The sequence below is a fragment of the Phocoena sinus genome, chromosome X (assembly GCF_008692025.1).
Source record: "Phocoena sinus isolate mPhoSin1 chromosome X, mPhoSin1.pri, whole genome shotgun sequence".
Lineage (NCBI taxonomy): Eukaryota > Metazoa > Chordata > Mammalia > Artiodactyla > Phocoenidae > Phocoena > Phocoena sinus.
In genome coordinates, this window is record NC_045784.1 from 48,187,542 (window position 1) to 48,214,221 (window position 26,680).

Here is a 26,680-nt window from a genome sequence, read left to right on the forward strand (position 1 = left end):
ACCGGTAAAGGTAATTAAATAGGTAAATATAAAATTCAGTATTATTTTATTATTGGTTTGTAACTTTTCTTTTTTACTACATGATTTGAAAGACAAATTCGTAAAACAATAATTATAAGTCAATGCTAGTGGATACACATCGTATAAAGATGTAAGTTATGACAATAACATCATAAAGGGGAAAGGACAGAGGTGTCTAGGAGTGTAAGAGCAGAGTTTTGCATGCTACTGAAGCTGTTAGTATTAATTCAAACTAAAATGTTATGAATTCAATATGTTACTTATAATCCGCAGGATAACCATGAAGAAAATAACTCAAAATATACAAAAAGGAAAATGAGAAGGGAACCAAAATGGAACACAACAACAAAAAATCAATTAAACACAAATGAAGGCAGTAATGGAGGTAATGAGGAAGGAAAAGCTATAAGACATATAGAAAAAAATAGCAAAATGGCGAAGCAAATTCTTCCTTATCAGTAATAAGTTTAAATGTAAATAGAGTAAACTCTGTAATCAAAAGGCATAGATTGGCAGAATGGATGAAAAAATTATGATCAAACTATATGCTGCCTACAAGAGACTCATTTTAATCAAAAGAAACTGGTAGGTTAAAAGTGAAATTATGGAAAGAATACTCCACACAAATAGTAACTAAAAGAGAACTGGGGTAGTTATACAAATATCATACTAAACAGACTTTAATTCAAAATGTGTTTCAAGGTACAAAGAAGGACATTACATATTGATTAAAAGGTCGATTCACCAAGGAGCTATAATTATAAACATACACACAACTAACAAGACCATCACAAAATATATGAAGCAAAACCAGGCAAAACAGAAGGGAGAAATAGTTCTACAATAATAGTTCTATACTTCAATACTCCACTGTCAGTAATGGGTAGAACAACAACCCATAAACAGAAGATCAATAATAGAGAACTTGCAAAACACTATAAACCAACTAGAACAAATAATATATACAGAATGCTCTGCTGGCAATAGCAGAATACATATTTTTCTCAAGTGCACATAGAGCATTCTCCAGGATACACCATAAATTGAGCCCCAAGTCTCAGTTAATTTAAAAAGAATAAAATCTTATGAAATATCTTTTGTGGTGACAAAGGAATGAAAATGAAAATCAATAACAAGTGAAACTGGAAAATTCACAAATATGTGGAAATGGAACAACACACTATTAAACAATCAGTAGGTCAAAGAATACATCACAAGGGAAATTAGAAAATACTTAGAAATGGATTAAAATGAAAATACAGCCTATCAAAACATATGGGATGCAGCAAGGCAGTGCTCAGAGATTTATAGTTATAAAAACATATTTTTAAAAAGAAACAATATATCAAACCAATAACCTAACTCTACACCTTAAGGAAATAGGAAATTAAAATAGCAAACTAAATCCAAAGTTAGCAGAAGGAAGGAAATAATAAAAATTAGTTATAATATTGTAAATTAAGTATATTTCAGTTAAGTAATTAATTAAATTTTTAAAATGGTGTTGGCAAGTTTATGAGAGAACAGACACACACACTCTTATGCACCATTATTGGGGATGTATAGCAAATGTATAGGGCAAATTAGCAGTATCAAAAATTTTAATGTCTATATATCCTTTGACCCAGGAATTTTTTTAGGATTCTACCATATAAAAAATATCCTCACATAAGCCCAAAGATATTTATTGCAACATTATTCATAATGGAGGGGGGAAATCCCTGGAAGTAACTTAAATTTCCATTAATAAGTGAGTGTTTAAATAATGTTAATATTCAGATTCTTGAATAGTATGACTCCACAAAAAAGAAAGAATTTATATGGAAAGAACTACATGGCATATTGTCATGTGGTCAAATAGAAAAAAAGGAAATTGCAAATCATTATAGAGTATGATTCCATTTATGTTAATATACTATTAATGATGATAATCTGCTCCACAGATGAAATTGCCTGGTTATGACATCGTCCTGCTGCCCTAGGATTGAGAAAGAAAAAAAAAGATAGTGAGGAGAAGAAAATTACAAAGGGATAAGGAGTTGGTAATAAAAAGAGGAAATAGAGAACTTCAAAATTTTAACTGTATATCCTGAAAGGGAGAATAGTGCTTAAAGAGTACAGGTTCTGGAACCAGACTGCCTGAGTTCATAGTTGGACTCTGAACTTACTATCTGGGTAATTATCAGTTAGTTGTTTCACTTCTCTGAGCCCTAGTTTCTTCATCTGTAACATGGGAATAATAATACCTTTCTCATAAGGTCCTTATGAGGATGGGCTAAATTTATCCATGTAAAGCACTTAACAAAGGTGCATAGTAAGCACTCAATCAACATTAGCTGTTATTTCTTTGGACCAGGCACTGTGTTGTGTTTTCTGTACATGATATTATTGAATTGTTACAATGACCTGGATGTCATCTATGGAAGCTAACTGTTACAGAGCCCTTCCCTCTTGTGCTACAGTTGCTTCTGACTTTTACTGCCCTCCTTTTATAGTTGAGGAAAATGAGAGTCAGAGAGATAGATGGTTTTGCTCAAGGTGCCCTAGCCATATAGGGATGGTCTAATTCCAAAGCCCAGCAAACTCATTTTACTACTCCAGAGGGAGAAGGGAAAGAAAATAGAGAGGGGAGAGCCAGTGCTGGGTGAGGGTGGGAGACAAGAGGGGACTACATTGGGTTTTATCTCTAGCAAGGGCCTGAGATACCTTTGGGGCCAATGCAGGGCCAGGCCAGCAGAAGGCGGGGTGGGTGGAGTTGAGCCAAGGGAGAAGGGATAAAACCAGGTCCTGACCCACAGCACCCAACCCGTCGTTCGTTCGTCCTCAGTGCAGGGCAACAGGTAAGTGTTGCTTTCAGCCTGGTGCCCTCTCTCTTGGTCTGCTTGCCCACCTCAAGGCTGTATATGCTGACTCTCTGGCCTGACTAGATCTGACTTTGTCTGTTCCTTAGAATCTGTCACTCTGTCATTTTCTTTTTGCCCCCTATGTCTCTTCCTGTCTTTCCCAGTTTTCAGCTTTCCTTTGTCTTTTTTCCTCCTTGTTTCCTCTCCTCTGTTAGTTTACAAGATCACTCACTTTACTCCATCATTCTCTGACACTCTAGCTTTCTCTTATTTTTCCTTTTTCTGAGGTTTATATGTGTCTTTTCCTCTAAATCTCTCTCTCCCTTTCCATCTCTTTCTTCTACTCTGTATCTCTTAGTCTCGCAGTTTTTCTATCTCTTCCATTCCTTCTCTGTCTCCCAAGAAAAGGTCTTGGTATTTTTTTTTTTGCCAATTCTCCATTCCTCCCTCACTTTGACTCCTTCTCTCTCCTTGGCTGACAGCAGAGCTCAATGGGTCAGACCCCAGAGGTCCAGAGGTAGGGAGAGAAAACAAAGTGAATGTGGGGTGGTGGGAATGATGAATTGGGAAGGGAGAGATTTGAGGGAATTGAGAGATGAATAATTAGCAGAAATAAGGGGAGATGGTGGGAGAAGAATGGGGCCCTATGCTGAAAGTCAATTGATTTGTTTTCTCACCCTAATTCACTGTGAGGCAAATCATTCACCCTTTGAAAAAAAGGGCTTGGCCTATGATTTCCACAACCTCTTCTATGTTTGATTTCATGGTCTTCTAAATTTTTGTTTCTAAGAATTTCTGATTCTGATTCCAGGAATCTAAAATTCTTTATGATTTTTCCATGATGGGGAGAGGGTGCTAGGAAGGGAAGTAAATCCTGATGCTTCCAACTCCTGAAGAGAAGTGACCACATCCCCTCCAGACTTAACTGATTCTTTCAAAGCAGGCCACAAAGGGGAGAGAGAGATCGAGGAAGGCTGCAATGAGTGGTTTCTGGCTCTCTCCTGGGGTAGAGTTGTGGTTGGCCCCTCTGATCTCTGGGACTGCAGATTGGCTGCTGACACGAGAGAGGATTTTAAGGTGTAGGGAAAATCTTCTAGTAATGCTCTATCACTTGGCCCAAAATTTCACAGTTACCTCCTTGGGTAAAAGCATTGTTTTAAGAAGACCCTGGCAAAGATTGGTGCATAAGTTGTTAAATAATGGAATGAATGAATGTATGAATGAATGAATGTTCACCAGTGCCTGAAATTCCGCTTCAGTTAGAAATCTGTTCCTGTGGTAAAGGCATTGGTTACAACTCAAAATCAAGTGTCCCAGAAAGGGACCTGTTAGTGTAGGAGAGTGGATTTATGCCTGGAGTCAGGCTCTCAGTCAGGATAATGTGTAGTAATATTAGAATCATAGATCCATAGTGGTTAAGTTAGTAGGCTCTGGAACCAGATTGACTAGGTTCAAATCCTGGTTCTCCTACTTAGTAGCTCTGTGACCTGAACAGGTTACTTAATCTTTTGGGCCCTCAGTTTCCTCATCTTTGAAATAAAGTTGATATTAGTATATAACTCACAGGGTTGTCATGAAGATTAAATAAGTCAATGTATGTGAAGCATTTACAAAGGGGTATGGCACAGTGAGAACTCTGTGAGTGTTTGACTGTTAGAACCAGATGGAATCTATGGAGCTATCTAGTCCAATGTTTTTGGAGAAACTGAGGCCCAGAGAGGGAAAATACAGAGCCCAAGTTCATATAATAAGTTGTAACAGAATCAGGACAAGAATCAGGATTGAGACAAGAATCAAGTTTCCAGACCTGGTCTGGTGTATTCATGATGTTACTTCTCTTGACTATACCTTCACTTTCCCTACATAGAAAATGTAGAATATAAAAAAGAACAGATAACACTTTTTCAGCATTTACTCTAGGATAGGCACTCTTCTATATACTTTATATAGATTATCTTACTGGATCTTCACAACATCCCTGTGAAGTAGATTGTCCTTGTTATTATCTACATTTTAAAGATATAAGACATAGAGCAGAGACATGACTTTTCTAATGTCCCAGATCTAGTGAGTGGTAGAGCCAGGATTCAAATGCAAGTAGTCTGGCTCCAGAGGCTGTGCTCTTAATACCCTAAATTGCCTAAAATACTCCTTTGATTCAATTTTACTCACTCCAGTCTCATGATAGGTAGTAAGATAGAATGGAAACAGAGCCCAAGATTGGCAGGCAGAGTGAGGCAGGGCAAATTCCAGGAAAGGAGTGCCAGAACAGAGAAACTGGGACTGAAGCTTGAAAGAACTTGATAATTCAACAAATTCCAAGAAGTAGCCTATATTTTCCCAGGTCCCTGAGAATATCATGGCTGAAAGCCCCTTAGAGATGATGTGTGTACTGAACTTCTGTTTTTATACCTGGGGGTGGGATTCACCATCATCCAAAGGCAGGACTGGACTTTGCTTCCAATCTTGGGGGTTTTTCTTCACATTACATACCCCAATGTTGTCATTATTGTTGTTAATGTTGGGGAAAGGAATTTGCAGGAGCCTGGAACCTGGCCATCTGCTTTGCCTCCTCTCCCTGGGCCATCCGCCCCCCTCACCACCAATAGCTAGGGTCAGCCCCAGCCAGATGCACAGACATGATTCTAGAAAGGAACTCCTCTTCTCTTCCACACCCTGGTCTCAGCTTCGGGAGTGGTCAGACCCTAAACGTGATAAACTCTGGGAGCCTTATCTGTGGTCTGCAGGCTCAGTTCCAAGCACTTTAGCCTTTGCAGGAAGGCAGGAGAAGGGAAACTCATATCTCCAGATATAAGGTAGGCATCGAATCCAATTCATTACCTACCATATGAGGTAGACATAAATACCTTACATTTGACAGCAGATGAAAGCTGAGACCCAAAGAGGAGAAGTGACTTTCCAAGAACGTCCAACAAGGAGTTGGGGAGCTGGAATTGAAATAAGAAAAGCTAAGATTTTCTTTTAGGCACTTTCCTAAAGTCTTAACATGAGTTTCATTAGTCCTTTCAACACCCCTTGGCCTTTCCCAATTTCAGGACCCACACACCCTACCGCACATACCAATGTATGCTCTTATGACAGCCTGTGAGAGTTGGAGGAGGATGCTCTGGGATGGAACAAGGGGAAGAGGCTGCTTTGTGAGTTAGGAGGAGGGTGTTTGCTCTATGAGATCTAGAAGGGAGGGGGTATTGCTCTGTAAGAGGTGAAGGAGGTTGTCATATGACGACATGGCCACGAGCTCCTCCTGTTCACTTTTCCCTCACAACATAAAGCCTTAAATACTAGAGGTGCTGTTAGGTTCTACTAAGTAGCTCTCCTGGTGGAGGGAGGGCCTTAGTCTTACCACATTCCTCCATCTCTCTCCCATTATCCTGTCCCATATCTTGTCTCACCCTCTGATGCTGGATCTCTAGTTTATCCTTTTTCTTTTAATCTATTTCTCCCTCTTGCTATCTCTAGCTCTCTTTGTCTTTATATGTCTCAGCCCTCCCTCATCCCAACCCCCAACCCACCTTAGCCATCTCTCTGTCTCTATCCTTTGATCTTAGCTCTAACTCAGTCTCACTCTAATCTCCCTCAGTAGGGAGGGCCAAGATCCTCTTTCCTTAGCTCTTCTTTGTTGTTCACCCCCACCCACACAATCTCTGACAGAATTTCTCCTTTACCTTTGTGCCTGACTGACTCTCTGCCTCTGCTGGATTCTCTCCTCTCCTGCTTTCAGTTTTCTGAGTCTTTGTATATTCAGCCATGCTCCTTGATTTCGCCTCATATCCCTTTTTTGTCCCTCTGTCTATCTGTCTCTAACTCTACCTCTGCTCTTTCTCTCTCTCTCTCTTTTCTCTCATCTTCTCTCTTTCTCTTATCTCAGTCTCTTTCCCTACCTTCTATATTTCCCATAATCCTCTTGTCCTCTGCTTTTCTGGATCAGTCCTCTTCTCCCTGTTCTTATCTCTACCTGTCCCCTTTCCTCTTGCTTTGATCTCTCTCCCACTATTTCTGTTGTAGCTCCACTACTACCATTGCACCTTTGTTCTCTTACTTTCCTCCTTTTATCTTTCCTAATTTTTCTTTCTTTATGACCCTTCCTCTATTCTCTTTCCTCCATTTGAGTCCCTGTTCATTCATTAATTTACTCCCAAATTCAACAAATATTTATTGAATGCCTACTATGTGTATTTTTTCTTATATTCTCCCCACCCCGATTCTCTCCTCTGTCTTAGTCTCTGCCTCTTTCATTCACCTATAGACTTGTTTCCCAGATTCCTTGGGTCTTGCTTTCACCTACATCTCTATCTGATTTTCAAAACTCCAGGAGAAAATCCAAAGACAGTAATATATCTGTCTCGTGGCACATGGTGCCCTTTTGTCCTATTTCCTGAATCTACTTAAGCTGGTACCTATGGCCTCAAGCTCCTTGTCTCTCTGACTGGGTCTGCTAAGGAAACACTCCGAGTGAAGCCTCATGAGCCCTTGTCAATGGCATCTGTCTGCATTAGCAGGTTGAATCTTCATTTGGCTGAGGCCAATATTCTTAGAAAGAGTCTTAGCCTTAAGTGTTGATCAAAGGGTTGGTGGGTTGTCAACTCTCATCCTGCCACACACAATCAGACTTCAATGATCCTTACCATCACAGAGCAGGTCAGTGGCAGAGTCTGAATCAGAATTCAGGCTTTCTGACCTCCAGTGGGAACTCTTTTCTTCACCTCTTTTGTCTAATGATCAGTTTCCTGTTTCTTCCTCTCTGATGCCCTATTAGTACATTTTAATATTTGGAAAGTTCTTACCCTGAAATGACAATAAAGGCATCTCTGGGGAGGGAGGCAAGCATTGGGTGAGAAGCTAAAGGCAAAGGATCAAACACAAGAATGACCCTTGGCTTTCAGCCAGGTCTTCATGGTGGAATCTCATCTCTTCCACATCTTATGCAGAACTTCGGGCTCAAGAGGGTGGCAGCAGCCATGTTGCTACAGCGTTGCCCAGTGCTTATCCGGAGCCCCACAGCCATCCTGGGCAAGATGATTAAGACTCACCAGTTCCTGATTGGTATTGGACGCTGTCCCATCCTGGCCACCCAAGGAACAACCTGTTCTCAAATCCACCTTAAGGCAACCAAGGCTGGAGCGGGTAAGAAGTCACTGCTGGCAAATGGGGGAGAATGTTTGGATCCTAGAGATAAGATTCCAAGTCATATTGGTCATCATTACCTAATAATTGGAAGGGTTCATGTGAAAAGTATCAAGGAAGAATGAGCTTGCCTAAGAGTTCACTGATCTCTGACTTCTGGCAGTATCTCTAAAAGGAGTTTCACTCTCATTCCCCTCACATTCTATATACTCCAGTCATGCTGAAACTAAAGTTGTCTGGATTAACTCTGTTTTCTTAAGTTTCTGTGTCTTTGCACCTGTCAAATGACTCTCTCCCATTATCTTTACTAGAGTATCTCATACTTCTCATGCAACATTTAACTTGGGCATCATCTCCTCTATGAAGCCTACCTAGACTTCCAGCCTGTCCAAATCCAATTCTGGGTCATGTCCCTTTCCTCTTCTAGCCCATGTCCTCCCTCCAATCCCAGCACTGCTCATAATGTGTCTCCAGTATGTGCCATTCCCAACAACTCAGGAACTCCCCTAGGGACCAGATACATCCATCTCTGTGTCTCTACCATAGCCTGAGATAGAGCTTTGAGATATAGTACTTCTCAGTGACCACTGTTAAACTTACAGCTAGAAGCTCACTGCCACTTACTCTCTTAACTTTACGTAGATTCTCCATCTTGGGCCAAGAGCCACTGTCCCTTCATGCTGTTGGAACTCCAGGATGGGAAGAGTAAAATTGTGCAGAAGGCAGCCCCAGAAGTCCAGGAGGATGTGAAGACTTTCAAGACAGGTTGGAGTTAAGTTCCACCTCATGTAACCTCTACACCTAATGCTTGATTTCACTTTATTACAGTCCTGAGCTAGGCAGCTCAGGGCAGCTAGTATACATTTCATGATGGAAGTCCAGTCTTTTCCAGGGGAACCATGTTACTCAATAGCATAGACTGTGCACTGAAATGCACCCTCCCCAATACACATACATGCTTTTGTAACTTTTAGCTATTAGTCTAAAATGAGCCCTCTAGAGTTCTGCCTCCCCTCTCCCAAGTGGCTAAATGGATTCCAACAGGCTGGGCTCCCACATTTAAGCAATACCACTCTATGACAATCTGGATTTGCATAAAAGAGTGAGTTTTGGAAGCAGGTACATTCTTTAGAAGGGTATGGAGCCCAGGTGAACTCAATTGGTGCAGACTACTGAAGGCCACACTTGAGAGTTGGCCACACTTGAGAGTTGGCCATACAGTCAACATCTTTCATAGACCCTTTTGGGATATAATTAAGAGTAAAAATTTCAAAATTGAATTTTAATGACTTTCAGAAAAGAAGAGTAAGGTACACTGTCCTGCATCTACCTTCCAAGTGCAAGACTCAGCATTGCTGCTCCAGTTATCTCACCCAAGGGAAAGTCCTAGTGAAGAGAAGTGTAATTCAGCCTATGGATGGCTTCCTGACATATAAGTCCCCACTTGGGGAGATGAGAAGGGGCTCACTTTTCGGAATATTTCTTCTCTCTGTACAAGGCTTCCCTCTTTCCTAAACTTGAATATTTATATGTTGTATTGCATTTAAAGAAGATAGCACATGCTTTCTTTCCCCCCCCCCTTTTTTCATGGCCAATGAATCCCATACTCCTTCTCAGACCTGCCCATCTCCCTGGCCTCAACCAGCCTGAGGAAGCCATTCTTCAGTCCCCAGGAGCCAGAGAAGAATTCAGAGAAGGTCACACACCTGATTCAGAACAACATGGCTGGTGAGTTTGCTGAGGAGGAAGTAAAAGGGGTAGGAATATGGAAGGAATGCTGAAAGGGCTTCTGACACAGTAGAGGCAATGGCAAGAAAGCACTTTAGAGCCAAAGGGAATCTGAGTTTAAATTTTAATGCTGGCACTTGCTGTATCTGCATGCTTTAGAAAGTAAGTCACTCCCCTCCAGTGAGATTTTAATAACTCAACAAGTTATTATGAGAAGGAAATAAAATTACACTTATGGAAGTGCTTCTAACTTGTTATGAAGCTTCATTAAATATTAGGTGTATTCCTATTATTTCTTCTCCATGTTTCCCTTAAAAACTCTCATCCTTTGCAGGGAGCCTTTTTCCCCTCTCTTATATGTGTTTATATTCATTTTTCATAATAGAATGTTTTATTTTCCCGATATAAAAAGAATATAAAGAGGGAAATTTAAAGCACTCAGAGTTCCACCATCCACCATTAGCTTTTTGTCATACTTTTTCCAGATATTTTCCTATGACTAAACACACACACACACACACACACACACACACATACACAACTACACTTCCCTCCACACACATGTTGTTATTAGAAATGTAATCTTATTCCACCTTGAGTTTGTTATTACGCTTTGTTCACTTAACAATATGTTAGGGGCATTATTCCATGTCCCTAAACATAGAGCTGCATAATAATTATTAATGGTTGAAATGTGTTCTGTAGCATGAATGCAACATCATTTAGTTAACCAAGCACCTATATTTCAGGTAATTGTTTCCAACTTTTTGTGTGTATTCTTCCACTCTACATTGTATGTTGGTTTTACATACATATAAATGTATCCAAAGATAATATATAGTATTATTTTAGACTTAGTGTGGCTGTACTATAGAGTATTTAGTTATTCCTCTATTGGGTTGCTTCCAATTTTTCCTATTACAAACAGAGGTGCAACAAACATCCTTGAATGTACCTCATGTATATAGGTAAGTGTTCCTCTAGAATAGACACTAAGAGGTGACGATTCTCAGGACGTAAGGGTGTGTACATTTTCAATATTAATAAATATTGCCAATTAGCCCTCCAAAGTGGTGTACCAGTTATCAAAGAGAATCCATATTCTCACACGCTCTCCAGCACTTAGTATTACCACATTTTAAAATCTTTATCAATTTGATGAGTGAAAATTTGTTTTTGCCTTTTGATTTTCCCCGATTAAGCATCTTTTTCTACATTTATTGAATTGTCTGTTTATATTATTTGCCCACTTTTCTATTGGGTTAAAATTTTCCATAATAATTGTTCAGAGTTTCTAAAAAATAAATTCTGGATATCAATTTTTCTGTTAAACATGCTGCAAATATTCCCCTAGTTATGTCAGCATGTGCATTTTAAAAACGCTTGGTACATATTTCCAAACATCCCCACAGCAAAGATGTTTCCAATTTACACCCCTACCATATAAGTTGCCATCTGCAACAATCATGATTTCTGTCTCATGGATAGAGTTCTGGAGTTCAACAAGCCCACTGGCATACATTATTTCAATTTATCCTAAAAGTAGGGTTGCTCCATTTTGTAGTGGTAATGGTTAAAGAAGTAGACTCTAGGTCACTTATTTGTAGGCCACTTATGTGCTGTATGACCTTGGTCAAGTTACCTAACCTCCATAAGCCTCTGTTTCCGCACTTGTAAAATGGAGATACTAATAGAACTTACCACATAGGGTTGTTATGAGGAATAAATGAAATAATATCTGTAAGTTCCTAAGAGAGGGTATTACATGTAATAGGCACTTATTAAATGTTGGCTATAATAATATTATTTAAAATTATTATTATTATTATTACTACTACTACTATATTACAATAATCATAATACTACTACTATGTGTCAGACACTAGTTTGGGTATATTACATTCTGTTTGTCATCAGATGGTCATAATTCTGCAGGGAAGATACTATTAATCCCATTCTACAGATGAGGAAATTAAAACTAAGAGGATTCATGACTTGCTCAAGATTACACAACTAGGAAGTGGCAGAGTTATGACTAGAAACTAGACCCATCAACATTCTTCCACTGAAACTAGAAGTAGTGATTCTAGTAAGGAGGGTGCCATACTAACCTTGGGAAAAGAGATGAGGCCATGCCAAGGGTAGGAAGCCTGAGTGAATGTATAAATAAATTACTAAGTGAATGAGTCAGTGAGTAAGCAAAGGGATGCTTGAATGAAATAGTAGAGAGTTAATGTGACCCAGTAAGTTAATGACTGATCAAATAAATGAATAAATGGAAAGAGAATTGGAGAACACCAAATGAACAGCATGAATAAAATATAGACTAGCCAGGAAGTAATTTAAAATGAATCCTTCTCATCCCCATTTCTACTCCTGCAGGAAACCATGTCTTTGGTTATGACCAGTTTTTTAGGAACAAGATCATGGAGAAGAAACAGGACCACACCTACCGTGTTTTCAAAACTGTGAACCGCTGGGCTGATGCATACCCCTTTGCCGAACACTTCTTTGAGGCAACTGTGGCTTCAAAGGATGTGTCTGTCTGGTGCAGTAATGACTACCTGGGCATGAGCCGGCACCCTCAGGTCTTGCAAGCCACACAGTGAGTAGTAGGGTCTGAGCCATGAGCTATGGGGAGACATCCAGAGAAGAGCCAAAGCCACGCATGGAAGGAAAAGGCAGAGCTGACAGTGGAAACCTTGTTTCCACCCAACACCCCTTTTGTCCAAGGTCTTCCAGCAAATCTAATTCTCAGACATGAACTAAGTCAAAAGCTATGTTTTCCAAACTCTTTGGTGTCCAGTGCTACAAGGGAAAGGATGAGAAACCAAGCAAGGCCCACTCTCTATGAGTTCTTACTCTGGCTGCAGAATGAGTATTGCCAGAGATGATGTGCTAACTCCTCTAGAAGGTCTTCCAAGCTAATCAAGCTCAACATGGCTTCTCCCTCCATCCCTGAGTGCTTTCAGCCTGAGAAGGAAGGTCCATTTCTCCCCATTGTTCCCAGCCTGCCCTCTACTTGGTCATATAGGACACAGCTCATAGAGTCACTAAATCAATACTGACCCCCTTCAAGGAAGAGAAACCTACCCAGTTCCTCAGAATCTGACAAGAATTTCTTCTTCTTGTCCCCCCTCTGTTTTCTCCTGGCCAGAGAGACCCTGCAGCGTCACGGAGCTGGAGCTGGTGGCACCCGCAACATCTCAGGTACCAGCAGGTTTCATGTTGAGCTGGAACAAGAGCTGGCTGAGCTGCACCAGAAGGACTCAGCCCTGCTATTCTCTTCCTGCTTTGTGGCCAATGACTCTACTCTCTTCACCTTGGCCAAGATCTTGCCAGGTAAGCCTGGTGCCTGAGCTTTGTTCAGGGGTGGTATCCTGCACTACAGCATCCAGGTTTAGTGCCTCCATCACTCCTTCCCTGTCTTCTGAGTTCACTTGCTCCCATTGCCCTTCCTTATTACCCACCTTGCATCTCCTCAACACTGGATGACTATATCCCAACCTCACAGAAGGGTAACATCATAAATTTATCATTTCCCAACTCAACTGCACTCTTAACACTTATAAACAGTCCTTTTATGTCCTTATATCAACTTTTTCAAACTTTCTTCCCCCTTCTAAAACCTGTAGCTACCTCCTCCTTCACTCTTAGCAAATAACCTCACATCTTACAACACAAAGAAAACAGAAGCCACCAGACAGGAGCTCCTTTAACTTATAGCCACCAAATCCACAAATTCATCTGACTGTTCATGTACCCTTCTTTCATTCTTTCCTTTTACAAATTGAAAGCGCATCTCTCCTTCTGCCTAAAGCCAATCCCTTCACTTATACACTAGATCCCATCTGAATCCCATCATCTTCCTACTCCCCCATTCTCTAGCCAATAATGTCTTCAACTCATATGCCTGTCATCCTTCCATCAGCCCAACTCTGGATGAATATAACTCTCCACCTTCCTTTTTTTTTTTTTTTTTTTTTGCGGTACGCGGGCCTCTCACTGCTGTGGCCTCTCCCGTTGCGGAGCACAGGCTCCGGACGCGCAAGCTCAGCGGCCATGGCTCACGGGCCCAGCCGCTCCGCGGCATGTGGGATCCTCCCGGACCGGGGCATGAACCTGTGTCCCCTGCATCAGCAGGCGGACTCTCAACCACTGCGCCACCAGGGAAGCCCTCTCCACCTTCTTTATGTCAATCCTGGTCTTATATAATTGCTCAGATGGGAGCCACTAAAAATTCATGATCCCCAATGTCTACCAGGTCCTCTATGCTGCCTGGCAATCCTGTTTTCATAGTCAGCTCTCCAAGTCTCCAAGGTAACTTTGCCAAACCCCGATCTCTTCAGCCTTCTTACACCTCCACCTGACCTTCAACCACAGCAAATGACTCCACCTACCACCACACGGAAAATAGAAGACCCCACGCAGTAATGTCCTCAACTTCTTGCCTCAAACTACTTATAAACTCACGAGCATTCCCCTATGTCCTCTCCTCTCTCCTTCTCTCCTGTCACAGTAGAAGAGGTGCCCTTTTTCTTGTTGACTAATTCTTACATTGGTGCTCTGTGTCCTCTACCTCTTCAGGAACCTTGATCTATGAGTTCTCTCTCTCCCTCCTGTATCTTTAGCCTCTCCCTCTCTTTAAAAATGTTGAAGTATTTTGCATCTCAAAAAAAAAACCACTTGCCCTCATCACTCTCTAGCTACTGCCCTTCTCTCTCCTCCCTATAATAGCCAAACTGCTTGAGAGAAGTCTCCACACTTGTTATCCACTTCCTCACTTCCTGTCTATTTTTCAGCACACTGTAAACACCTCCGCTGCTTCTCAGAAACTTTTTCCAAGATCACACATAACCCCAGCTAAAGCCAACATCTTTGGGAATGTTTTCAGTGAACCCCCTCTTCAGCCATTAGAATTCAACTTCTTTCCATTTCCTCTGCCACCATCCTCACCTAGACCAACATCATTTTCTTGATTTCGCCTTTGCCCTCCTACAATATATTCTTCACAACAATCAGATCACATTTTAAAAATGCAAACCTATCTTTGTTACTCCCCTGCCCCAAACCCTTTAATAGATACCCACTGCCCTTAGGACCAAATCCAAACTCTTTATAATGCCTTCTAAAGCCCTCAATAATCTGGCCTCTACCTATCAATTCAGGCTCATCTTTTGACACCCCTCCTCTCACTCTTTCATTCAGTAATATATTAATTCATATATTCATTCACTCACTTGAAAATCAGTAATTTGTTTTTTATCCATTCATTCATTCAGGAAAGGTTTGCTTAACATCTAAAGTACACTTAGACTTAACCTGGGTACCAGAGACAGAAAGATAAAAAGATGTGGCTCCTGCTCCCTAGAAATTCCCAGTCTACTTATCTTTCATAGCAGGTCCTCCAGGAAGTCATGCCTGATTTCCACAGGTAGAAGTGATCCTTTACTCTAATGACAGGCCACAGTTCCTTGATGTCAGTGCAGTTTTGGGGGCCCAGGGATCAACTCCATCCACCAATTTCCCATCTCTACCTGTTCTCCCAGCATTGTCCAGTAAAAAGTCCTGAATTCCTCAGGTCCTAGAGAAAGGTCTTCCCCTCTCTGGACCTTAGCTTCCTCACTTGTACAGTAAAGGGATTAGATTCCATGGTCACCAATGGCCCTTCCAGCTCTGACTTGTCATGAGCTTATGATTCAAATTGTGAAAGTCTGATGAGTGTCTACCCTGTAACTATAAGCAGAAGGATGCTACCTGGAAGAGGTGGGATTTCATCTAGATCAGGAAGAATCTAGCATCAGTCCAAATCAGCAAATATTCCCTGGGATAAACTCCTTTCTAAGGCTTAATCTTGGTGTCTAGGAGAAGGAACCTAGGTCCTGTCCTCAGAAAACTCTGGAGCTTCTTGGGAAATTCAAATTTCCTCCACCTCAAGATAGTCAAAGGCCAGACCAGAGTTAGAAATGCCTGGAAGGAAGAGTGTAGGAGTCAGAATTTCAGGGCAGAGGAGTTCTTCCAAGAGAGGAAGAGGTGCTACAAAGGCTTCCAGAGGATGGAGAAGCAGAGCAGAGTCTTTAAAGGGAGGAAAGGGTTGGCTCTCTGCCCCTGTCAGGTCAATCCTGAGGTTGAAGTGTGAATACTGGGACTGAAGCTTAAGCATTATGCATCTGGTTCTTCAGGGTGCGAGATTTACTCAGATGCAGGCAACCATGCTTCAATGATCCAAGGTATCCGCAATAGTGGAGCAGCGAAATTTGTCTTCAGGCACAATGACCCTGACCACCTGAAGAAACTTCTAAAGAAGTCTAACCCTGAGACACCCAAAATTGTGGCCTTTGAGACTGTTCACTCCATGGATGGTATGTATATGTGTGAGTGTATGTTTACTAAAATTGGTCTCACAAAAACTATGATGATAATGATAACAGCTAACATTTATAGTGCTTATTATGTGCCAAGCAAAATTATTAGTATTTTACATGTATTAATTCACTTAATCTTCACAACGATTCTATGAGGTAGATGCTATCATTATTTCTGTTTATTTGTATGAGGAGATTGAGACATAAACAAGTGAAGTGACTTGCCCTAGGTCACACAACCAGTAACTGCCAAAGGATGGAGGCAGCTATTACACTGATCTCAAATGTTAAGAAACTAAAGTGCAGAGACAGTATGCAATTTGTCTTGGTTGGCTCAGTAAATTGGTGCCAAAGTGAGTAGCTGCACCCTAGGATGTACGATTCCAATTCCTTCACATGACACTCCCTCCATTAGAAGTGCAAATCAATCATCCCAGTGTCTGGTTTCTGCAACAGAAAATTTCACAAACCATTGCCTGGGAGATTTTTCAGGGTCCAATATCATCCTACCTCTTTTCTTTTCCCAACTGAAACAATGCTCAAATCATTCCATTGTTGTCCCTTTTAAGCAGACGTCATGTGTTTTAGGCATAACTTTCTGGATTTATTAAAAGGAAGAGGTCCTCACTTCATTTCAACTTGTCACTTTTCCAAGTGAAACAAAGGAGAGTCCACTGTATTCTCTGATTTAGCCAATGTAAGTGCCATCACATCAAGCAATGGTGATGCACAGGCTGTTGAACCAAACTATCCATGTTCAAGTCCCAGTATGACAACTTACTAGCTTGGGCAAGTTTCTTAATTGCTCTGTGTCTCAGTTGCCTTACCTTTAAAAATGGAGATGATAATAATAGAGTAGCTGTGAGAATTTAAGTAAGTTAACTGATATAATGAACTTATTGTCATGCCCTCTTTCACAGTTCTACAACTAACAATGATTATATTTCTACCACTGAGACTACTCTAATTCATTCTTTTTTTTTTTTTTGGCCACACTGCATGGCTTGTGGGATCTTAGCTCCCCGACCAGGGATCAAACCTGGGCCCTCAGCAGTGACAGCACAGTCCTAATCACTGTACCACTAGGGAATTCCCTCTAATTCATTATTTCTGTAGTGAAAGCCATGTTGGAACCATTCTACTTCCTTACACTTGCAAATGAATGGTTCCTGATTCTTTTGGTGGAAACCCTGCCTAAATTGTCAACCATAGGGCTGAATTCCTCCCACTGAAATGATGCTTGAGCCATCACACTGTCCTCTTTGTCTTGGGCTCCAACTCCTGTGGTTTTCTCCCCTCCTGTTGTCCCAGCTCATATACTTTTATCCAGGCCTGGAGTCCCTGTTCCCACCAGAAGAAGTTTCTTCTGTATTCCAACTCCCTGTACCACTAGTTTCCAGCGATGGGGAATGGCAGAAGTGTGGGTTCTTGTATATGTAGAGTGGCCACAAAGTCTATACATGAGAGTCACAGCCATTTGAAGACCTTAAAAATGACTATCAGCATAGAAGATGTCTAGAATAACAGGGAAAAATGGTAAATCTGCATGGAAAATGTACAGGAACATACAGATTACTTCTAATTCACTTTCATTCAGTATATTGAGACTGAGTCTATGGGTGGGGGCCCTCAGGTAAAAACATTGACAGAGATGAGAGAGAAATATATTCCCACAGAGACACAGAAAAGACACAGAGGCACAAAGAAACTCAGAAAGAGACAAAGATATAGAGAAAAAAAGTCTGAAGTCAGAAAGGTAGATAAAAAAGGGACACAAACAGTAAGAAAGAGAGAAGTGAGAGAGGAACGTGAGGGAGGGAGTGAGAGAGACACTGACAAAGAGACAGAGGGAGGAAGTGGAGAAGAGAGAGAAAAACAGAGGCAGAGATAGAAAAATAGAGAAACAAAGATGGAAATAGCCACAAAAAGAGAGATAGTGACAAAAAGCCAGAAAGACAGAAATAGGGAGGACCAGTGAAGAATAATAATATTGACAGGGCTGCCAACAGTACTTGGCTGAGGGAGTGAGCAGGATCTAAAATCAGGACTACATTAACCTGGAGCAAAAGTTTATTTTTTTCAATTTATTTAAACAAAGGCATCATATAGGCTAGTGCCAATCCTAGATGGAAATACACAGACTTGTACAGAAAAAAAAAAGAAGCAGAGAGAGGCTGGCAAATAGCATAAACAAGATGACAGATATTATCAGAATGAAGTAAAAATAGAAAGAGGCAAGTCTTAATCACAGGTTGGAGAAAACACACACACACACACACACACAGCTTGGGTGGGAGTGGGGTGAAATTAGTCAACACATATAAAGAGATTTGGCATAGCCCCAACTGACAGTGCACACCCACCTCCTTTCCCAACCTAAAGTAGTTATGGGTCACAAATTCCGTGCTGGAGATGGAGCTGGGGAAGGGTTATGATCTACCTCTATTTGTTGGCTTTGCTCAGGTGCCATCTGTCCCCTTGAGGAGTTGTGTGATGTGGCCCACCAGTATGGGGCTCTGACCTTCGTGGATGAGGTTCATGCTGTAGGACTGTATGGGTCCCGGGGTGCTGGGATTGGGGAGCGTGATGGAATTATGCACAAGATTGACATCATCTCTGGAACTCTTGGTGAGTGAGTCCCTTGGGTTGCCCTTATATACAATCCAGAAAGGAAGCCCCTAGAAGACCCTTTTCTTCCTCCTCCCCACAACTGCAGGAGCTATTCGGGTAGAATTTACAGCCCCAGGCTATGGAACTCGTGGATTCTCTCATCCCACTCCCACCCCACTGCAGAGTTGCTGAGAAAGTCTGGGAGGGTTTTCTGAGAAGACCCCTGAGCCAGGCCAAATAGCCAAGTTCAACTCAGTGAGTGGAGAGTTGTGGTTCTAAACTCCTCCCCCACCCCAGCCCCAACCTTCATTTTAGCTCCACTTTTGGGCCTAACCAGTTGATGGTCCCACCCAGCTCCTGCATATCTAGTCATTGCATATGGCAGCCCTTGAAAGTCCTATCTCAAAGCAGCAGAATTATCAGCTCTGTCTGCCTTGTCATGGACAGGGGAGATGAACAGAGGCCTGTGAAGGGAGTCTGGAGCTCCAGCTTTTGGTATACCGCCTTGTGTTACCTGGTGCATGACCCTGTTCCTTGGAGGACTGATAATGGGGTCTGTGCATATCCTCCTCATTCTCCTCCTTGTCTCCAGGCAAGGCCTTTGGCTGTGTGGGCGGCTATATCGCCAGCACCCGTGACTTGGTGGACATGGTGCGCTCCTATGCTGCTGGCTTCATCTTCACCACTTCTCTGCCTCCCATGGTGCTCTCTGGGGCTCTGGAATCCGTGCGACTGCTCAAGGGAGAGGAGGGCCAAGCCCTGAGACGGGCCCACCAGCGCAATGTCAAGCACATGCGTCAGCTACTAATGGACAGAGGCCTTCCTGTCATCCCATGCCCCAGCCACATCATCCCCATTCGGGTGAGAGCCCCACACTGCCCATTTCCTTCTCTACCTATCTCTTCTGGGAGCCTTCCCACACCCAGCAAACCGACACCTGTTCCTGTCAACTCTGCTTTCTTGTTAATCATCCTCCTTATTGCCAGTTTTGTTGCTGCCCTTTTTGAAAAATTATCAGTCATTCTGGATTAGCCAGTCCTTTTTTTTTGTTTGCATTATCTCATGCTTATTTTGCATTAGCTATTATCCCATGCTTATTAGACTGTCCTGACCCTCAGTTTTTTCAAACTGTGGGTCAAAACCATTAATGGGACACAAAGTCAGTTTAGTGGGTTATGATTAGCATTAAAAAATAGAAGAAATAGAATAGGAAATGTTGGAGCACATCACACATAGTAAGGGTATCGTTTTATGAGAAATTTGTTTCAGTTGCGTATATGCACATTTATGTGTATGTGTGTATAGTACGGTCATGGTGTGAAATGTATTTCTTAATGGAGAACTGAAGTCAGAAAATAGAAAATCAAAATCCATGGGGCTAGTTGCTACTTTGGATTCCCAACTATGTTTGTGTTTACTGCCTTTAAAAATGAACCTCTGGGGCTTCCCTGGTGGCGCAGTCATTGAGAGTCCGCCTGACGATGCAGGGGATGCAGGCTCGTGCCCCGGTCCGGGAGGATCCCACGTGGCACAGAGCGGCTGGGCCCATAAGCCACGCCATTGAGCCTGCGCGTCTGGAGCCTGTGCTCCGCAGCAGGAGAGGCCACAGCAGTAAGAGGCCCACACACCGAAAAAAAAAAGAACCACTATTGTATGTATGTGCCACACATTCTTTATCCATTCATCTGTCGATGTACACTTAGGTTGCTTCCATGTCCTGGCTATTGTAAATACAGTTGCAATGAACATTGTGGTACATGACTCTTTTGATGGACCTAGAGACTGTCATACAGAGTGAAGTCAGAAAGAGAAAAACAAATACCGTATGCTAACACATATATACGGAATGTAAAAAAAAAAAAAGGTTCTGAACCTAGGGGCAGGACAGGAATAAAGATGCAGACTTTGAGAATGCACTTGAGGACATAGGGAGGGGGTAGGGTAAGCTGGGATGAAGTGAGAGTAGTATAGACATATATACATTACCAAATATAAAATAGCTAGTGGGAAGCAGCCACATAGCACAGGGAGATCAGCTCAGTGCTTTGTGTTCACCTAGAGGGGTGGGATAGGGAGGGTGGGAGGGAGATGCAAGAGGGAGGAGATATGGCGACGTATGTATATGTATGTATACATGTATGTATGTATATGTGTAGCGGATTCACTTTGTTATACGGCAGAAACTAACACACCAGTGCAAAGCAATTATACTCCAATAAAGATGTTAAAAAAATGAACTGCTAATTCTTTCTTAAATTCTTAAATGACATCTATTTGTGTGTGTCAGTAAGCTGGGGTATGGTAAGGACAATTTTTTGTGACCTTTATTGATGAGAATGGTCACTGTTCTTGGGCCAACCCAATGTTCCCTTGAAAGACTGCTTTTGTAAATATGTTTCTTTAATTAACCCAGTGACAGCACCCCAGAGGTGGCTTGGAGGGGTTTATCTTCTTACCCAGAAGCACCCCAAATTAACATACTAGCTAAGTATGCTTGCTCTGCCAACAACTTCAAGACAAGGTCCCTAGTGCCACCTCCACCTCCTTTCATTTTTTTTTAATTGCAGTATAGTTGACTTACAATATTGTGTTAGTTTCAGGTGTACAGCAAAGTGATTCAGTTATATATATATATATATTTTTAGATTATTTTCCATTATAGGTTATTACAAGATAGTAATAGTTCCCTGTGTTATATATTTAATAGTTCCCTGTGACTATAGTTCCCTGTGTTATGTAGTAAATCCTTGTTGCTTATGTATTTTATGTATAGTAGTTTGTATCTGTTAATCCCATACTCCTAATTTATCCCTCCGCTCCTCCCTTTCCCCTTAGGCATCCATAAGTTTGTTTTCTGTGAGTCTGTTTTCTTTATAGATTCATTTGTATTATCTTTTAGTCTCCACATATAAGTGATATCATATAATATTTGTCTTTCTCTGTCTTACTTCATTTAGTATAATATTCTCCAGGTCCATATATGTTGCCACAAATGGCAATATTTCACTTTTTATGGCTGAGTAATATTCCACTGTGTGTGTGTATGTGCTGCTATGAACATTGAGGTACATGTATCTCAAATTTGCTTGCTGCCTCTGAGCAACTCCTTGATAGAAATTCTAGACCTGCCACTGACTAAGCCTCTTATGAAAAAATATGTCCCCAAATTCAGTGGTGCTCCTTGATCTGGTTCCCTCCACCTACTTAATGGAGCTAGTGATAGTGGTCCCAGGGTAGCAGATACTGACAGCCTTTTCTCCTGAGCCCAGGTGGGTGATGCAGCACTGAACAGCAGGATCTGTGACCTCCTGCTCTCCAAGCATGGCATCTATGTGCAAGCCATCAACTACCCAACTGTCCCCCGGGGTGAGGAGCTGCTGCGCTTGGCACCCTCCCCCCACCACAGCCCTCAGATGATGGAAGACTTTGTGGGTAAGTCCTCAACGTGGGTGCCTACAGTACTCTCCTTCCCTTCAGCCCCAGTATGTGAAGAAGTTGAGAATGGATGCCATTCAGTTTAAAAATATATTCCTGGAACATCTATTATGTGCCAGACCCTATACTAGGGTCATAAATTAATGAGAAAGTCCTTATACTCATAAGGCTTCAGTTTGGTTGAGGAGATCATAGCAGACCCAAACAATGACTTCAAGGGCTGATCAAAGTTCAACAATGTATGGGGGAGTTGTGGGAGCAGAGAGGAGGGGCCTGACCCAACCTGTGGGATTCTAGACAGGCTTCCTAGTGGAGATGACACCTGAGCTGAGTCTTACAAAGCTGTGTGGTATTGGGCCAAGAGAAGAAAGAGGGTGTAGTAGGGGTATTCCTAGCAGAAGGAAGAGCATGAAGAAAGGCAAGGAGGAGGGTGAGAAGTAGCCTGGGACTTATCAAGAATAAGCAGGTGTTACTGGAATGTAGGGTAGTAAGAATGGAGGGGTGGAGGGCAGTGTTTATCTATGAACCTACAAAGACAACACAAGATTTAGAGGCTTGTAGAGCTGAATAGCTTGGGTTTTATCCTGAAGGATGCCAGTTTAGATGCTCCCTGGTGGTCTAGTGGTTAGGATTCGGCACTCTGAAAGATGCCAGTTTAGTCAATTCACCTAAAGTTTACTGGATTCCTGTTGGGTGCAGGGCCTGGCATAGAGCAGGTTCTCTTTCTAGGTCTGTTGGGTGAAAGACACATAGGCAGTTGATGGTATAGCAAAGGAGACAGACATAAACATGGATCGTACTGGTCCAGTGTGATGAGTTCCAGTACTCTGGGAACTGGAAGGAGAGTGCTCATTTATGGCTAGAGAGGGTATAGGAAGGGTGAAATTAAAGAGGCTTTATTGGTAAGGAAGTCCTGCTGCACCTTGAAGTACATGTGGTATGGTGTAAGGACATTCCAGAATAAGGGAATTACATGAGCATGGACCTAGAGATAGGAAAACAGAGGGCAGGCATGGGCAACAGTCATTCTGTTTGTCTGGAGCATAGGCAGAATGAGAGTCCCGGGAAGAAAAGACAGGTAGGTGCCATTCATTCATTCATTTAAAAACATCAAATAATGCTAGCCAACATTTATTAAGTACTTACCACGTGCCAAGAACTATTCTAAACACTTTACATGTATTAACTCATCTAATCCTCATGGGGTACAGATGGTATTATTAGTATTTCCATTTTATACATGTAGAAATTGAGGCATAAAAATATATAATAACTGGTCCAAAGTCACACAGCTATTAGATTTGAACTGCAGAGTCTGTTTCTACATCGATGCTCATACCACTAGACCTGTATACTACCTCTGTGAACTAATGATCTAGACTTCTGGACCTTTTGCTCAGTCCTCTCACTTGCTCCAGGCTTCAATTATAGACCTCTCAGTACTCTCAGTTCTCTGAGTGTCCATTTATGCTGGGCTTTTGCAGGAAAGAAATATGAGGCATCCACCATGACTCCACCAGTCAGTCCTTCAATGTCATAGCCAACCCATCACAAAATCTTGCAAATGTTCTCTACAATCGCTCTCTAATGTCTTTTCTCCACTGCCACTTCTTTAAGCCATGTCAATGTGATTTCTTCCTAATTTTCCTGCTTCTCTCTTGCTTCCTTCTAATCCCTTATCCATATTGACCACTAGAGGGATTTTTCTAAAAATCTGACCATATAGCTCTCTTGCCTAAACCTCTTCATTTTTCCCTATTGTCTAGACTAGAGCAGTGGTCTCCAAGGTGAGGTATGCAAGATGATCCATAGGGTAAGGGGATTTATTAGAATTTTATGTTTACTTTTTATATTAAAAAATAGGAAATTAAGCGTGACTGATATTGATCTCTAATATATAGCGTGACAATGATATACGTATATAGTATATAAAAAATAAATACATTGGAGGTACATACTACAACTTTTGTACTAATAGGATGTATAAGCCCCCAAATTGGAGACAACTGGCCTGGAGAACAGGCAAAGCTCCTTGGCATGGCATTCAGTGCCTTCAACATGGTGAACTCTATGCCCTCACTTCTTGCCCACATTCATTTTATTTCTCCAGCTACACTGAATGATTTATAGTTCCCTCATTTTGCTCTAGCCTCTTACCTCTGGGATTTTGCTAATGATGCTCCCTTCTGATTGGAATGCCCTCCCTCACCCCTTACTCTGGCTTACTTCTTTTCATCTTCTAGCCTTAATCAGGCATCCTTTCATTCATTCTTTCGACACATATTTATTGAGTACCTACTGTGTGCTAGACACTGTTCTAGGTGCTGGGGATCCAGTAGTAAACAAAACAGACACAAATTCCCTATCCTTCTGGAACCTACATTCTAGTGGAAGGAGATAGTCAAAAAACACTTTAAAAAGTAAGTGCAGGGCTTCCCTGGTGGTGCAGTGGTTGAGAGTCCGCCTGCCAATGCAGGGGACATAGGTTCGTGCCCCGGTCTGGGAAGATCCCACATGCCGCGGAGCGGCTGGGCCCGTGAGCCATGGCCACTGAGCCTGCGCGTCCGGAGCCTGTGCTCCACAACGGGAGAGGCCACAACAGTGAGAGGCCCGCATACCGCAAAAAAAAAAGTAAGTGCAAATTAAATAGCATGGTAGTTCTAAGCACTATGGAAAAAATAGAGCAGAAAAAACGTGCTGGTTGGGGGGATACATGGGCTAGCTTGGAGGAGGGTTAAATGGAGTGTTATGGGTAGAGACAACCAAAGTGACACTTGAGCAAAGATATGAAGGAGGTGAAGGAGTTAGCTGGGCAGAAATCTAAGAGAAGGGCATCCCAGGCAGAGAGAACAGCCTAAGACAAGGAAGACCCTAACACAGCAGTATTCCTTCTGTATTTGAAGAACAGTAAGTAGATGAGTGTGGATGGAGCGGTGTGAGCAAGAGGGAAAGAGACAGAAAACTGAGGAGGGGCAATGTGGGCTAGACTGTGTAGGGTATTATAGGCCACTGGAAGGGTTATGGCTTTAACTCTGAAATGGAGAGCCTTCTGAAGGATTTAAGCAGAGGAGTAACATATCTGATTCAGGTTTTAAAAGAATTTCTCTGACTTCTATGTTGAGAATAGACTGAAAGACTGGGAGCAGGGAGATCCATTAGGGGGCTACTGTAATATTCTGGGTTAAGAAATAATGGTGGCTCAGACCTGAAAATAGCACTGTAGGTGATGAGAAGTGGTCAGATTTTGAAGGTAGAGCCAATGGTATTTGCTGATAGACTGGATGTATGGTAGGAGAGAAAGAGAAAAATAAAGGATGGCTCAAACATTTTTGTACTGAGCAACTGGAATTGCCATCAACTGAGATGGGTAAGGCTGAAAGTAGGGTAGACTTGGTGGAGAGTAGGGAGATCAGTAGCTCAGTTGTGCTCATGTTAAGTTACAGATGCCTACTAGATATCCAGGTGGAGATATAGAAATGCAATTGGATACACAAGTCTAGAATTCAGGATACAGCTTTAGGCTAGAGATGAAAATTTCAGAATCATCAGCATACGATGGTATTTAAAGCCATAAAACTAGATGAGATCACACAGGGAGTAGGCATGAAAAAAAGCCAGGGACAGAGACACAACTGAGGTACTTCTGACAGCAAGGTCAGGTTCTGTCCTCTGGGCTTCCACTCCCTCTAGGAAAAACCCCTGCCCCAGGCTCCCAGGTCACAATACTGACGACACTGTGTGGGTAGTGTCAGTGTCACCTTCCTCACCAGGCTAGGAGTTTCCAACTAGATGGATTCACTTCTTGAGCCACAGCATGTCCTGTACTTAGGGCTTGGTTCAGGCCAGGTCAGTATAGCTTCAAATTATGTCACATGAGTGCTTCTCAAACTTTTATACATCACAGCACCCATACACAAATGCTAACATTCATAGCACACGGTGGAGCAAACTGAGGAGGATACCTCTGGTTCCGAGACATCTCAAAGGGTTGAGGGGATATCTTGGCACATCTGTAATGTGACACAGGGATTAAGACCTACTCTAACCAATTATTTCCCTCCCCTCCCCTCACTACCTTCAGAGAAGCTGCTGGCAGCCTGGACTGAGGTGGGGCTGCCCCTCCAGGATGTATCTATAGCTGCCTGCAACTTCTGTCGTCGTCCTGTGCACTTCGAGCTCATGAGTGAGTGGGAACGTTCCTACTTTGGGAACATGGGGCCCCAGTATGTCACCACCTATGCCTGAGAAAGAAGCTGCCATGGATCCCCACCACACCTGCACCTCTCTTGGGGCTGGGCCGCCTCCTGTCCTCTGCTTTGTTGTGTGCCTCTAGCTGACTTGAGCCTGAAAATAAAGAGCAAAGTGTAGCATTTGTAGCCCTTTGTTTGACAGAGAACAGACAACTACATTATACCTGACCCCCTTAGACAAGTGGCAGAGCCATGAGGAAACCACTGATCACCTGTTGGTCTGACCATCCCATTTTACTGATAGGGAAACAGATCCAGAAAAAGGAAGAGGCCAAAAACTACA

At 42.2% G+C, this 26,680-nt stretch overlaps 1 protein-coding gene and 1 long non-coding RNA gene across 3 annotated transcripts; one reads left to right on the forward strand and one right to left on the reverse strand.

Annotated features, from left to right (window-relative positions):
* Window positions 1–16: 16 nt before the first annotated feature.
* LOC116747432 lies at window positions 17–8,201 on the reverse strand. Its single transcript, XR_004348039.1, has 3 exons — window positions 7,511–8,201; window positions 5,732–5,812; window positions 17–1,999 (listed from the first exon to the last, which is right to left on the reverse strand). It is a non-coding gene; the product is annotated as an uncharacterized LOC116747432 (long non-coding RNA).
* On the forward strand, window positions 2,710–26,517 carry ALAS2 (5'-aminolevulinate synthase 2). 2 transcript variants are annotated; one of them, XM_032619575.1, is made up of 11 exons: window positions 2,710–2,861; window positions 7,814–8,009; window positions 8,652–8,774; window positions 9,627–9,737; window positions 12,120–12,342; window positions 12,895–13,079; window positions 15,920–16,099; window positions 18,566–18,730; window positions 19,305–19,573; window positions 21,982–22,144; window positions 26,229–26,517. In XM_032619575.1, exons 2-11 carry the CDS (start codon window positions 7,844–7,846, stop codon window positions 26,390–26,392), a joined length of 1,749 nt encoding a protein of 582 aa, XP_032475466.1. In that variant the 5' UTR covers window positions 2,710–2,861; window positions 7,814–7,843; the 3' UTR covers window positions 26,393–26,517. The 2 variants fall into 2 exon arrangements, with proteins under 2 accessions (XP_032475466.1, XP_032475465.1); XM_032619574.1 differs by lacking the exon at window positions 2,710–2,861 and having other exon boundaries at window positions 7,792–8,009.
* The last annotated feature ends 163 nt before the right edge of the window (window positions 26,518–26,680 follow it).

Bases quoted from the DNA above. Each gene is read 5' to 3' on its own strand.
- ALAS2 (XM_032619574.1), top strand. From the start codon at position 7,808: ATGCAGAACTTCGGGCTCAAGAGGGTGGCAGCAGCCATGTTGCTACAG. The intron at 9,738-12,119 runs GTGAGTTTGCTG...CTACTCCTGCAG, and splicing joins GATTCAGAACAACATGGCTG to GAAACCATGTCTTTGGTTAT. The intron at 16,100-18,565 runs GTATGTATATGT...GGCTTTGCTCAG, and splicing joins GACTGTTCACTCCATGGATG to GTGCCATCTGTCCCCTTGAG.